Source organism: Crotalus tigris, unplaced genomic scaffold (genome assembly GCF_016545835.1).
Source record: "Crotalus tigris isolate CLP2741 ecotype Arizona unplaced genomic scaffold, ASM1654583v1 scf7180000018790.500841, whole genome shotgun sequence".
Classification (NCBI taxonomy): Eukaryota; Metazoa; Chordata; class Lepidosauria; order Squamata; family Viperidae; genus Crotalus; species Crotalus tigris.
In genome coordinates, this window is record NW_024097202.1 from 90913 (window position 1) to 105105 (window position 14193).

At 39.4% G+C, this 14193-nt stretch overlaps 1 gene segment (V, D, J or C); it reads left to right on the top strand.

Annotated features, from left to right (window-relative positions):
• The first annotated feature begins 4998 nt into the window (after positions 1 to 4998).
• On the top strand, positions 4999 to 6857 carry LOC120313834. The segment is given in 2 exon segments: positions 4999 to 5798; positions 6627 to 6857. Coding segments are annotated over 2 exon segments (519 nt in total).
• Positions 6858 to 14193: the final 7336 nt, after the last annotated feature.

Here is a 14193-nt window from a genome sequence, read left to right on the forward strand (position 1 = left end):
TTAATGCTGCGACCCCCAACCGGTCATAAGTCGAGGACTACTCAACCGGTCGTAAGTCGAGGACTACTCAACTGGTGCAGCACCGTTTGCAGAATGGGACTTTTGGCAGGCTCAGCAGAGCAGAGACAGCCTGGACAATTCCTATTGGCTTTTGAAAGCCAATAGAATTAGACTCTATTCAAGAGAGTCTATTCTATTGGCTTTCAAAAGCCAATAGAATAAAAGGGAGTAGCACAGCTAAGGAAAAGGGGGAAAAAATGGTGGACTGCGTTGTTTGGCGACCCCCGTGAAATGGTCGTTTGACCTCAAATGGGGTCGCGACCCACAGGTTGAGAACCACTGCGCTAGATGGACCTCCTTAGGAGAAGGGACCATAGCATTCACTGCCTGCCCATTCTGGTGTGTCAAGTAGATGTGACCCGGAAAGAAAGTGTGCATATTTTTCTTAAATACAATGTGCAAAAACAGAGAGTTTATTCTGAGTATAAATCCATTCAGGATTTTGGAAAATGTTATTCAAGTGGTTGATAAAAGATGTAAAAAAAAGACTGATGAACACATGGATAAAAACATTAAGCCAACAACTATTTTTTTCAAATGCACGTGGAATAGGAAAATGACGAGGGAGGCCTTGGACTATTCAATGATAGGGCATTAAAATGGGCTGATGGAGGACAGAAAAATAGCAGAAAAACCAAATGCATTACAGTTAGTCCTCTACCTACAACCATTCATTTAGTGACTGAATGCTAGGTTGTTCCCATTTTACAAAGCCCTCAATACGTGTACCAACCAGCTTCAACTAGCTTTGTGCTTTTCTACAGGCAGGCTATTGCCTCATCCAATTCAATTCAAGGGAAACCATCAGTTGTATGGGGGTCATCTGTTGCTGGGAGAACTATAACTTGTGGTGTCTTCTTTCAAATATTCAAATCTTTCAAATTTGTTGGGTGCTTTTTCAAGTGATGCATATGTTGAAACCCTCCTGAGCAAACTTTTCTGCCTTCATGGCCTGCCTTAGGTGGGTTTCATATCCTCCTCTCCTCCAAGCATTCATATTTCATTCACACCAATATATGCCATAATTATTTAGAATGGCATTCATATAAAAGTTTTAATTTACTAATGTGGTTATACACATTAATATTACAGTAAGCATATTTCAAGAGCATCAACTTGCTTTTGAATGAATGTGCTGTCAAATTCTTGGCATTCTGTTTTGGTTTAAGAAGGGCTGTTTCTAGGTGTGGGTACCATCCTAACACACCTCTGCTTTTCTTAACTTCTTGCTGTTCAAGGATGCCATCACTGCGGTGATGAAGAGAAGCAGTAGTAGGCATCTGAGCTCCTTCCATCTCTGCTCCCTTTTGCTCTTTCTTGTGAGTTTAGTTCTTTCCCAATTCTACCACTGGGATTGCCAGTTTCAGTTGTCCTGGGAATAGGTACAGCAATAGAGCAGCTTGGCCAGACCAAAACCAATTCCACAGTGTGGGTTTGCCATTGCCTCCTTCCTAGGGCTGAGAGAAAGTGGCTTGCCCAAGATCACTCAGCTGTCTTGTTCCCTAAGGTGGGACTTGAACTTAAGATCTTCAAGTTTCTAGCCTGGTCCCTTAACTACTAAACCCATTCTTTTGTCCCCCTGCTATGTTGTGTCTTTGTAGAGCAGGGGTGTCAAACTGCCAGCCCATAGGCCTGATGCATCATAGCAAAACCCGTGCCTATCCCATTGCTGGCAATGACAAAAAAGTTGCGGTACATTGCGACATGTCACGGGATGTTGCGAGTTTGACACCCCCGTTGTAGAGTGTGAGCCTTACAGCAGTGACCTCTTTGTTTTTATTCAAGAATAAACCCCCACAGACTCCACTGGCTGAGTCCTTTGGGATTGTAGAAATACTGCAAAACAAACAAGAGGTTAATAATCAGATAACTACTAACAGTTTAATAATATAAAACAGCTAGGTAGAAAATAGGGTAATTTCATATTTTGTTAAAAGTTTTGTTAGATCTAAATCAGCGTTTCTCCATTTCAGCTACATTACTTTAAGATGTGTGGACTTCAATGCCCAGAATTCCCGAGCCAGCATGGGGAATTCTGGAAGTTGAAATCCACACATGCATGGGGCAATCCTGAGAGTTGAAGTCCACGTAACTCAAAGTGGCTGAGGTTGAGAAACGCTGATCTAAATCAGTGGTTCTTAACCTGGGCAATATTGCCCCCCAGGGGCGATTTCGTTTTTCAGGGGGGCGAAGGAACGAAAAGGGGCCAATATGGGGGCGATGGAGCGAGAAGTTTTGGGGACACTTTTGAGATTTTTTCATACAGTGAATCACTGTATATCTGATGGAGGGGGGAGCGCTTCTTTCAAAATATCGCATGCTGAGTGGCTCTGTAAAACATTTTGTATTGTACTTTTTTAGCATGCACTCCAGTTCGATATTATATTTTCTTTGTGTCTTTTTAATCCTTTTTGCAGTGTGCGTGACTATATATACTTTCCTTGAATCTTAATTTAGTTTCAGAGTTTTCGTCTTGAAATTCTTAGTTCCTGCATTGCGGTTTGTTCTTATGCCCTTTTTATATTTCTTTTTGCATCTTAAATTTCACTTGTAATTCAATCATTAAATGTTACTGTTTTTCTTTTCGGGCATTTCACTTTCTTGCAATTGAATTTTGTTTTCAGTGGTCATTACATTTAAGTGTCTTGAATAAATAAGATAATAATGAAATACATGTATCACGAAGTTTGGAAATAAAATGACAGGTGGCACCAAACTTTTTTCACACAGTTGAGATATGGGAAAAAGACTGGAAATAAATTATTTGCATCAATATGTCCTGATGACAATTTTAAAGAAAACAAAAAAAGTGTTTGGATAAATTGAAGAATTATTTCCTATGTTGTGACTGACAGGTTATGTTGGGGGAGGGGGGCGATGACAACTTCCTCATTGGCTCAAGGGGGCGATTGGTTCAAAAAGGTTAAGAACCACTGATCTAAACCATGTTCTTCAAGTCAGAGCTGTTTTAAGACTCACTATAGCCAGCAGATGGCAACATAAACAGTAGCAAAATCCTTCAACAGTTTAAAAGAAAATTATTGTTTTTTTGTACAAAGTCAAATCTCCTGTAAGTTATACTTGTTCCTTGGAACTTCATGATTACTTCCCCATAATTTTCTTAGCTGCATTGCCTTGGATTGCCTTCCTTACTTCCCAATCTAACTTAAGGTCATTGGATTCCCTGGTGGTCTCCATCCACATCAAAATCACGTTACCCTCTTTGATTACATCCTATCCTGTGGGATCAATCACAGTCACATATGCATTGGAGATTAGCTGAGCACCTCTAGTGATGAAGATGGTTATAATATGGGTAGAAGAGTATAGCACTAGTGGAGAGGACAACAGTTATCTAGTTCCCGTTGCATGAAAAAATATGACACCTATTGACTTAAAATTACAGGGCCGTTGCAAAGGGGGAAGTGACCCTATTGTGGTTTGTACTGGATGTATGTGCTTAAACAGTCTAGAGCCTGCTGACCTGCTGACTTTCTCCTTTTATGCTACTCTTAAATGGTCAATATCTTTCTATAGTTGCTGGAGTATAAACAAAAATTCATAATGGACAATGAATTTAGCAGAAGAGACAGAGTGATAGATCTGATTATATTAGGAGAAAGAGGGCCAGATTGCTGGATCTGAATAATCCCCCAGGGAGCAACTTTGACCAATATGGTTTTGATCTTGGCATAATTTGAATCCTATTTAAACTATCTATTTGCATCGGCACTGCAAGATCAAAAGAATATTTTGTATATTTCTTTTACGGATCTCTCCTTCCCATCAGTTGGTATTCTTGAAATTAACTTGTTTAAATTTGTTTGTTCTTAACAAGAGTTCCCTGTAACAGAAATGGGAAATGGAGCAACAGATATATGAGGATCCTTTGCCTTAGCCTACCCTTTGCTGAGATTTGCTTGCCTGCTAACCCAGTGGATTTGTTTTATTTTTTCAAATATTTTCTATTTCAGCCTTACCTCCCCCTTTTATTGCAATTTTTGTAGCTGCAAGCTCTTCAGCAACATGCTAAGCATCTATCATTATTACAAAAGTGCCCTTTTCCAGGATACCCCATTTTTTCCCATGATTTCAAGTCATGCCCTCTCCGTTATGTTAACCAGCATATAATTCCTGGCAGACCTAGTATCTTCACTCCTTATTTGGCTCTAAGAAATTAGTCTTCAATTAACTTTGATAGTAAATATTCCCCTGCACAAATTAAGTGTCCTTTGGGTCATTACAAGAAAAGACTGTGTAATTCAACTTGGCTAAGGTGATTCTGTCCTCTATCTCACCAGGCTCAGAAGGCATAATGTTGCAGGATCCAATCTGGGTTAGTCACCGAGACCGCAGGTTTAGTCTTCTGAGCTTTCGGACATGTGCTAGAGCTCATCCTCAGGGAACTTCTCTCTGTCAGAGTGTGTGCTGTTCTGTGTGTGGTATTTATGTGGTGCCTGTTTTCAACATCTACAAAGCCACATACAAACAAGCACGCAAACAAACAAATAAATAAATTCCCATCACTAGACACAGTCTTTCACCTCTATGATTTAAGTCAGAAACCAGCCATCCAGCACAAAACCTGGCAGCCTCAGTTTATCTACTGAGTTCCGATTTTTCATTGCCTCCTCATGAATTCAAATCCAGCTTGGATGATGCCTGCGTGTCAGCCTTAGAATCGACCGGTGCAAACCATGATTTTTTTTTTTTTTAAATCTAAGCCTCCCCATTACAAGCTGTGTTTTCTAACAGGCAAATAAAACCAAGTCCAAGAGTTTATTCATGAACACTTCTAGGAACCAACTAAAGAGGAAACGTGGACTGTCATCAGCCCTTTGGGAAGGGCGGGTTTAGGACGTATGAACCACCTGACACAATTGCTTCTTGGTTTCCTTCATCACTTCAACAGGATATTGTGTAGAGATCAAATGATGTTTCACTGGCACCTGTTTCTGTTAGAGGTTTTTTTTTTTTCATTTTCCTACATAAGAGAAAGGGAAATACTGTAGAAAACCAGTTAGCAAACGAGGGGGGAGTATAACAATCTAGGTTTGGAGATAACAATCCAAAAGTGGCTGGAGAAAGACTTTATTTCCATATATTTTATTTGGATAAAGTTGGTTTGGCAGTTTCTACAGGGAAGAAACTGAGCCAGAAACAGCGCATCATAAAAAGGAGCATTCAAGAAATAACTGTATTTTCTTGCATATTGAGCAGCTATTGCTACAATGTTATGGGGTATAATTTACCAACACCTTCAGCCTTTCTTCTTTTCTTCTTTCTCTTTCTCCTTATTATTAGTCTGCATCAGAGCAGAACAGGTACTGCTCACGCAGGAACCAGCCTGGATATCAGGGGAGCTTGGAGACCAGATTCAAATGAATTGCCAGCAGACCAACACAGATCACAATTGGATGTACTGGTATCGGCAAACAGCAGCAAAGCAGCAGCTGGAACTGATTGGTTACATAGTTAAGGGAGCACCACAAGCCACTTATGAAGATGGATTTGAAAAACAAAGATTTGAGATTCAACAGAAGCATAGTAAACACTGTTCATTGCAAATCAACAAAATGAGCTCCGAGGATGCTGCTGTTTATTTCTGTGCTTCTAGCTTCACAGTGCTAGAATGTTTCAGGGGCTCCCTGCAAGAACCGTCTCATGAGTCTTCACATGGAAGCTTGGAGTCAAAATTTGCATCTCTCTCTTTCTTCTCTCCTATGTGTCTGCAGAAGGTAGATAAAAGAAGTAAAGATAGTGGCCATACATCTATCACACAGTGCTAAACTTCTCTTTTGAATGGATGATGTAGCTGGACTACCTGATTTGGCCTCTGTGCATGTTTACAAATCCAGGTAGTCGTATGAGTCTTGCAACAAATTAGGAGAGAACTTCAAGCTCCTCCCACATGAATAGGAGAATCAGATTGGTTTGGATAAAGCCTCAAATAACGTAGCTTCTTAAGAAACAATAAGTTATGTAGTTCAATATACTTGAAAGATGTTCACAAATCATTTCAGAGTAGACAACTAGAGAAGACAAATATTTTTCTTCCAGGCTTTAATGAGTGCTTATAGATGTTTTGTAAGAATACCTAGCAAATTTATATGCTTTTAAATGTTTCATATTTTCTCAATAATGCTTAGTAACTGTTAGATAAAGTAGTTGTATTCCATCTTGAAAAAGGGGTAAAATTTTGAGCAGGGATTCTTCAGTTAATCACCAATGCACTACACAATCTCAATTATATCCCTCTTGTTTAGCTAAAATTTTAATCTTTATGTTGTTGTTCTTAACTTCTCTGTAGAGATGTCTTTTTCTGACCAGGAAAGTAGATAATCAATCAGTCAGTCAAAATTGATTTTGGTCAAAGACCATTTTAGAAAACAATCTAAGTTTGGAGATAACGGTCTAAAAGTGGCTGGAGAAAGACTTTATTTCCATAAATTTTATTTTAATAAAATTGGTTTGGCAATTTCTACAGGGAAGAAATGGAACCAGAAACATCACATCATAAAAAGGAGCATTCAAGAAATAACTATATTTTCTTGCATTTTGAACAGATATTGCTATGATGTTATGGAATATAATTTACCAACACATTCCTTGTCCATCTCTGGGGAGATTGTTCAGCCCCCACAACAGAGTCATAAAGAATATTCTGGAGAAAGGATACCAGTTTGATGCAGCATTAAGAAAGGAGAAGGGAAAAATGGACTGTTATGTCTTTCTGAACAGAGAATACTTTCAGAAACTCTGCACCTGCCTGCCTTTGAAGATACTCACCAGTTCCACAGCTGTCACTATTCTTGGAAACCTTCACTTTACTGCTGGAAGTGGTGACAGAGTAGAAAAGTAAAGTCTTTCTGTATGAGACTCAATCATTGTGGGGACAGGGGGCACAATGATTCATTTCATGGAGAGCCCTTTACAAAAACCCTCCCTTGCTTACCAAATAGGATCTAGCCACAATTGCCATAGTAGATTGTACAATACAGAACTGGGTGGCTTTTTTTTTTGCTGAGATCTCTGTCTCTTATGACAGAGTCTCCCCTTATGTCTCCTACACATACAATCCAAAATATGGATCCAGTATGTAGATGACACCTTTGTTATAATAAGAAAGGACCATCCAGAGAACACACATGAAACCATCAACATACACAAAGGGATAAAATTCACAAGAGAAGAAGAAGAAGAAGAAGAAGAAGAAGAAGAAGAAGAAGAAGAAGAAGAAGAAGAAGAAGAAGAAGAAGAAGAAGAAGAAGAAGAAGAAGAAGAAGAAGAAGAAGAAGATAATACACTACCTTTCCTGGATATCCATATCAATGGAGACAGTGATGGCAAACTAGAAACACAGGTCTATCAAAAAACTACCCACACCAACCAAGTGCTTCACAACCAAAGTAACAACCCAACCTCCCATAAGAGAAACTGTGTACGAACACTATTTAGATGAGCACAGACACACTGCACCAGCCCTGAACATTAGAAAAAAGGAAACAGATCATCTATACAACATCTTTCAATAAAATGCATATCCATGCAACCTCATCCAAATATGTCTGGTCACTCAATCCAATATAGGACAACCAATATAAGCTGTGAAAAGGATAACACTACAGTACATCAAAAACTTCTCAGAAATCACAAACAGATTATTACAACCACATGGCACCAGTGTAGCACACAAACCAACTAAAGCCCTCCAAAAGAACCTAAATAACCCAAAAGACCCAGCATCCCCAGAAGAAAAAGCAGGAGTCATCTATAACATACAGTATAAGGATTGCAACAGCCACTATGTAGAATGAACAGGCAGAAGACTAGCAGAGTGCATCCATGAACTCTAGCAGTCAGAAGACATAGTGAAATTTAATCCTTAATTTCCATGACACATGACAGACAATCATTTTTTTCAACTGGGAAACAGTGACCATCCTCAACCAAGCCAGGTCCAACAATACTAGAGAATTCCTGGAAGCCTGGCACTCTTGACAGATTGACCATCAACAGGCACATAGACATAAATATCTACATGCCATTCAAAAGAGACAATCAACAAGCCAAAAAGGGGACAAAAAGACTGAAACACCTCCTCACCAGCAATCAACATCCATATGAACACAGATTAACAACAAGATTAACATTAGATTAATAATCAAGAAGTTAGCAACATCCCAGTCAAGGAACTGCCAAACAAGCTTACAATAAACAGCCCAACAAAGAACCATCAAGATCACTCCTACCAACATTGACAGGACAAGCTACTAGAATATAAAATGAAAGCAAACCCACTTCCTGTTAGCACTGATGATGTTGCCTAGTTTGGGTAATGAAATGTCTGCAAGAAAACAATCAAGTTCAGAGAGCACTAAGGACCTCTCATTTCAACCCTGAGCTACAAATATTCTCCTCTAACAAGACCTTAATTGAGCCTGGAATTATGGTTGTAACTTGCGCTGGTTGTTAAACAGGTCATCATGTGACTGAACTGATTTTACAGTTTTTTTGCAGTAGTTATTAAGTAAATCACAATGATTGTTGAATGAATCTGCAGTTGTTAAGCAAACACTGCAGTCAATTAAGTGAACCCACAGTTCACAATGGGCATTTTTTCCAGAAACCGAAAATAAATGCCAGTTTCCAGCAAAAAAATGTCAAAAGTTGCATTCACATGATTGCAGGATGCTGCAAACAGACGTAACTGTAGACTTTTGCTGAGTGCCCCAAATGTGATTGGGTGACCATGGGAGGGCAGCTGTCAGAACTTCAAATCCAGGTCTTTTTTCTGTGTCATCATAACTCTGAATATTCACAAGTCAAGGACTACTTATATATAAGTATATAAACTGGTCTCTTTGTACATTATCTTTAGTGAAGCATGCAAACCAGCATTTTCATTTCTTGCATCAGGTGGGGAGAGCACATCTTTCTCTTTCTCTCCTGGTCACTTTTTACAGAGGCACAATTGAAAGCGTTTTAACAAACTGCGTCACTCTTTGGTTTGGTGGTAGCAGTGCCTCAGATACCATACAGACAGTGGTAAGGACAGCTGAGAAGATTATAGGAAGCTCATTTCCCATGATTCAGGATACTGCTTATAGGCGCTATGTGCTTAGAGTTCAAAGCATTGTTAGAGACCAGTGCTGATCCTGGTGCTTCTGCTAAATTAACAAGTAGCATGTTTTCCGGAGAAGCATGAGCAAGTGAGCTGGACAGGAGCCAAGGATTGGGGCGCACAGCTACAGCTGATCCACGCTTCTGCAGAGCAGCCCAGAAGTACAGATCAGCTGTAGCTGTTCTCCTGGGCTCCTGCCCAGCTCATTTGCTTGCGCTTTGCTAGAAAACATGCCGCTTGCTAATTTAGCAGAAGCGCAGATCAGCTGTAGCCCGGCGCTGATCCTGGCGCTTCTGCTAAATTAGCAAGTGGCATGTTTTTCACTGAAGCATGAGCAAGTGAGCTGGGCAGAGTTCTCCTCTGCCTCTGCGCATGCACAGGCAGGTTTGGCATGTTGCCATGGCCACCGGCAGCACAGCTGCCAGCCACGCTGGCAGCCTGTCCCCCTCCCCTTGTCCCTTCCTGGGGGGGGGAGGAAGGAAGGGACAAAGAGGGAGGGAAGTAAAGGACAATGAGAAAGGGAAGGAAGGAAGGAAGGAAGGAAGGAAGGAAGGAAGGGAGGGAGGGAGGGAGGGAGGGAGGGAGGGAAGGACAATGAGGGAGGGAGGCACAATGGAAAGGAGGGAGGGAAGGAGGAAGAGACAAAGAGGAAGGGAAGGAAGGAAAGAAGGAAGGAAGGGACAATGGGAGGGAGAGAGGGAAGGAAGGAAGGCTCCCATGCCTGTCCCACCCCCTCCACCAGAGACCCACGGATCCCCCCCACATCCCCTCCCACACACCCCACAGGCACTCTGCAACCTGAGTGATGAGCTGGCCATGCCCCCCTGGCCATTGATTTCATTTGTCTAAAAGTTGCAAAAGGTAATCACATGATCCTGGGAATGCTGCAAGAGTCACAAATGTGAAAAATGGTTATAAGTCACTTTTTTCAGTGCCGTTGTAACTTCGAACAGTCACTAAGCGAATTGTAAGTCGAAGACTACCTGTACTTTATCATTTTTTTTCCTTTTTGGGGGGAGGGTCATCGAGTTTTTGACACCTTGCTGGGCGACTGGTGGGTACTCGGATATTGCCTTAACCTAAAAGTGGTACAATGGGTGAAAAGGTTGAAAAGCCCTGCCTTATGCCATCTGTCTTGTAAATTCACAGGATTCCTTTTTTTCGCCATGTATATGTATACATCGAACTAGACTGGTGTTTCTCTGTGTCATATATGTGTATTTATGTGGGTATATGCATAATGGTATTTTTTTGAGAGCTGAATTCAATGAAATTTCATTTAATACTGATTAGTGTACATTTAAAGTGACAATAAAAATTCTCTTCTCTTCTCTTCTCTTCTCTTCTCTTCTCTTCTCTTCTCTTCTCTTCCCTTCCCTTCCCTTCCCTTCCCTTCCCCTCCACTCCACTCCACTCTACTCTTCTCTACTCTATTCTATTCTCATCATGCAATACAGTAGGCAAAGGAAAAAAATATAAAAATATGGAGGAGGGGAAATCATGTTCTTCAATGATGTTGGATGATTAGGTGGGCAATCTGTGCTAGTGAATAAGTAGTCTCTAAACAGTAGCAGAAGCAACAAGCCACTGAACCTGTTGCTTATTCCAAAGGTTTTTTAATGCTAGTTGGCCAAAAAGAATAGCATCTTCTCTTTTTCTGATAAGAACAGTTTCATAGAGGAGGGCTCTTAGATCTGCACCTTTACCTCTATAGAGAAGTGCAATAGCGGGAGTATGACCATCTCATTATTACCAACATATTTGATCCTGATCTATATTTTTCTTCCATAACACTGAAGACCAGGTATTAAAACTTCCTGTGAGAAAGATCTCAGATGTAGCAAGTGGAAGATGTTTAAGATGCAGTTGGAGTGAGTCTTTGACACTGCCCTGGTCATTGTTCTGAATTTCCATACTGGGTATGCGTGCATGTTTGTTAGGAAACAAATAATAACTGTGGAAATCAATAGTTTCATATATAGATATATATGAATAGATACAAACAGAAAAATAGGAATGTAAAGCAATAATGGCCCCTAGGCTTTCACAGGGCAGATTCCACTTCATCAAGGGCAGCCATGTTATCCAAACAGCATTTCCAGAGGAGATTTTTGTTTAATACACACCCTTCCTGTCTTGTTCATAACGTTTCCAGGCAATCCAGACACAATTGTTTTCCATTTGGATTTCTTTCGTCTTTTTATATCATTTATTTTGTGTATTTAACAGACAAAAGTTTACTTGGGAAGAAAAGATTAAATAGCTATACAGAAACGTTTGAGGGCCTGGAACTATGCCAGGTCGGCATGATGGATACGCTTAATGATATATAAAAAGACAAAAGAGAACTTTATAAACAGAATGATCAGAAGATCAGGAAATGAAAAAAAAAAGTACCAAGAGTACTATATAAAATTTGTCAACCTTTGCTGCGATCACCCTTATATTTAATTTAGTTTGGGGGCTGTTTATGTGATTTGCAGTTAATAACGTAAGTATTTTATAAAGCAGGTTCTGCTCTAAGATAATGCCATTTGTCTCTAAAATGTCTCTGGGTTTTTTGGCTATTTTGGAAAACAGACCAACACAGCTGTCCCTCTGGAATGTGGCTCTTACGTTTGCGAGATATATTCTTCACATTCATCTTAGGAAAAAGAAGAGATCAACAGATTTAGTTGGAATTACTCAAGATTACGAGAATAAATAATGAGGTTCTGGAGACAGAAGAAGAGAGAAATCACCCAGACAGAGAACCTGAACTGACAGAGACCTCTGATTTAGTTCATTTTTCCTCATTAAGAGATAAAAAGTCCCAACATTTTCCAAAAAGTTTGTTCATTTATGAACTTATCTTTTGTGTTAATGAGAGATGATTCACACACTAGTGAATTTGTCTCCAACCGATAAGCTCTCTGGGATATTCTTGTAATTCTCTTTAATACTGTGTTAAACTCACAGCTGTACTTTGGCCAGGGAACCAGACTGACAGTCCTAGGTAAGTTCACCAAAGATTGTTTTGTGTGGTTTTCTTGCCTGAGCCCTGTTAAATACATGAGATTAGTGGAAGTGTGTGGTTCAGCTTGCTTCGAAAAACTTTAGAATGTTATAATTGTACACCCAAAGTTAAAAATGATATCTCTTTTCTAAAAGAAAATAAATAAATAAATTTTAGTGATCATCAAGCTCCACCTTGATCATAAGATTATACATAATTATTAATTTTAATTAAATATTGAATATACTGGATGCATGTAATTAGGTTCTAGTTTTTCTAGGTGGAGACATTGAAATGGAGCAAAGCACAGCCAAGTCAAGCCTTGCTTATTGTATCCTTCCTATTTCTCCTCCTTTGCATGTCAACTGACAACTGAATGCCATTTGGGATGATTCAAGCTATAGCTGGAGAGAGAGAGAGGGAGGGAGAGAGGGAGGGAGGGAGGGGGGGAGAGAGGGGAGGGGAGAAAGAGATTCAGGAGACTGAGTAGCTCCAACCAGAATTACCATTCATTTTATTTGGTGATTTCATCATTGTGTACACATACTGAGCTGCATTTTGGAAAAGGAACTCACCTCACGGTACTCGGTAAGAAAAAAATTATAGCTTATTATTACAAGCAAGACTGAATTTCTTAAAATGTTAATGAATGTTTGATCAATCCTTGGTCTAGAATGTAGAAATCCATGTAATTGCCACTCAAAACGCATATGGCTGAAGTACAAATTGCTTCCAGCATTCATTCCTCCACATAAAATGCATTAATCTCATGAACATCTCCTTTGGCTTTCCTTGACCATCATAGGATCTACAGTATTGCCTAAGAAGAATCAATCATGCATGTTAGGATTGTCTCTCTTTCTCTTTCTCCTTCTTCAGTCCCATGAAAATCTGTTGGGTTTCTACGATTTGTTTAAAGAGGAAAGATTGTTAGCAAATTTCACATAAATACACTCTTGGCTGAGGCTGACTAATAAAATATTCAGGAAATTTAATTAATTTATTTTATTGATTTAAAACATTTACATAGCCACCTATTTTTCAACCAACTCTGGGCAGCTTCCAATCAAAAATTAAAAGACCCATAAAATCATATTAAAGCTATAAAACTCAACTAATTAAAACATTAATGTTCTCTGTTCTCTGATGGAATTGATTGCCAACATCTGTTTCTTCATATTTATCAATAGGTCTCTTGGCAATTGTTTACTAAATATTAGATATAATTACAATTAATTATAATTACAAATTATGCTAACCTTCTATAAAAGAGAAACAGAAGAGACTGAAATTTTAGGGGAGATTAAAATCAGATTTGAATCCTTTCTTATTTGTGCTTTACTTTTCCCCTAAAGAAATCATTTCTATTTATGGAATCCTGGATTGAGAAAAAATACTGATGGGTAAACCAAAAGTCTCTGTAAAGGAAGAATTTGATTCCTGCTTTTCATATTGCACCTATTTTTTTTCCCCATATTGATCCTTGTTTTGCAGTGATCAGTTAGTTGATAGATTCACTGCTGCCACATCTAGCTTAGCTGAAAATTGGTGATGTGTTAAGAAAATTCTATAAATCGGGTATGATCCATTTCATACTCTGTTTGGGTCCATTCCCTGTTTCTGTCTTGCTCTGACCCATAACCCCCCCACACACAGAAGTCATACTGAATGTTGTAGTCAACAAGTAGTGGTTATAGGCATCTATGAATCAAACATCCCCCCCTCACAATATCAGTTTTTACATAAGAGCAAATTCATGCTCATACAGGAGACAGTTGTGACTTCTGGTTTGTTGGCTTTCAGCTCAAAGCATGAATGAGATTCTTAGGAAACAGATGGCTTTAGATGGCAATGTGCTCCTTAACTAAATATCTGTGACAAATCAAGAGGAAACAAAAGTCTCTGCCTTCTAGCCTTATTCCTTCTAGTGTTTTATCAGCACTGAATAAACTATGAACTAGGGGCAGAGGGAGCCAACTTTGATGGAACAGCTTTCTAATTGTAACAGACAGAA